The sequence below is a fragment of the Austrofundulus limnaeus genome, unplaced genomic scaffold (assembly GCF_001266775.1).
Source record: "Austrofundulus limnaeus strain Quisiro unplaced genomic scaffold, Austrofundulus_limnaeus-1.0 Scaffold46, whole genome shotgun sequence".
Classification (NCBI taxonomy): domain Eukaryota; kingdom Metazoa; phylum Chordata; class Actinopteri; order Cyprinodontiformes; family Rivulidae; genus Austrofundulus; species Austrofundulus limnaeus.
Genome location: NW_013952448.1, coordinates 306,398 through 307,595, shown reverse-complemented (window position 1 = coordinate 307,595; position 1,198 = coordinate 306,398). Strand labels below are relative to the sequence as shown.

General features: G+C 49.0%; 1 protein-coding gene across 1 annotated transcript in view; it reads right to left on the bottom strand.

Moving 5' to 3' along the window:
• The window catches only part of LOC106517216 (calcium-dependent secretion activator 1), a 32,375-nt gene extending 31,654 nt beyond the window's left edge, over positions 1 to 721 (bottom strand). The window contains exon 1 of the mRNA XM_014007937.1: positions 73 to 721. Coding sequence (XP_013863391.1) covers positions 73 to 429 — 357 coding nt within the window. The 5' untranslated portion in view covers positions 430 to 721. The remainder of the gene's footprint in view (positions 1 to 72) is intronic.
• Positions 722 to 1,198: the final 477 nt, after the last annotated feature.

The following is a 1,198-nucleotide window of genomic DNA, read 5'->3' as shown; positions in this document are numbered from 1 at the left end:
TGTGTGTGTGTGTGTGTGTGTGTGTGTGTGTGTGTGTGTGTGTGTGTGTGTGTGTGTGTGTGTGTAGCTCACCTTTTGCTGCCTCCGGGTCATGTCAGTGGGCTGCTTGGCGTTGAACGGGTAGGCGATGCACCGCAGAACGAACACGTAAATCTGCAGGTTCATTTTCCTCTCCTCTTCCTCCTTCTGAAAACGCTCGCGCTCCTTCCACTCCTCCTCCTCCTCCTCCTCCTCCTCATGGCTCTTCTTCGCTCCTTTGCCGGGGGCTGCGGCTCCAGGGGTGGGAAGCTGCAGCTGCTGTCTGCCCGAACGGCCGCTGTGTCCCCGCTTCTCCGTGACCGAGGAAGCGGCAGGTGTTCTCCGAGGCTCCCGGACAACTTCTTGGTCGGACTCCCCGCCTGTGTCGTCGCTGGATGACGGGTCCAGCATGGTGTGAGCCCGGCAGCGACCGGAAACTACTGCTTGAGTCCGAGTTTGTTTGTTGTGGTTGACGTGGCGTCTGAAGGCTCTGCTCCGCCGCTCGTGGTCCCCACCTGAGCGCAGCGAGGGGCGGAGCTTAGGTAAGTCGCGGAGCCAGTTCCATTCCTTTGTGCTCTGGATGAATGTGTTGGTATGGAGGCGCGCGCCCGACCGCCACGGCTGGCTGCTGCTGCGTGGAGCTCGTGCGTTCCCACAGCGCTGAGAGAAACAGGTGATCAACCTGTGGCTGCAGCCAGAGATAGGAAAAATACAGAGGTATCACTCTCCTTGTTTAACAAAAACCACAACCTCTTCTAACCCTCTGACTGTAAACAGAATGAAAATAAAGGACTTATTTCCAACATATTCCCCGAAGAAATGCATTTCGTGTCAGAGTTTTAGACTAAAATCATTACGAGAAAATATGTCGTTGTGATTTCATGGTATGTTATAATTCCACTACAAAATTTATATAAATATCTGCAAAACTCCCTGTAATGAAAACCTGTTTGTGTTTGGTTGGCTCTGTAAAACTGAGTCATCAGTTAGATGTTTATGTTCAGTTGTTAGCCTACTTTCTGAGAGTTTCATTGAAATCTGTCCAGATGTTCTTGAAAAATTTTACAAACAAACAAAAAAACAAACAAACAGGAAATAGATTTTAAACAAAAAAGTCACAATACTATATATTGTACTTGTGTTGCAAACAACACTCAACTAGGCTATGTTAAATATTAAC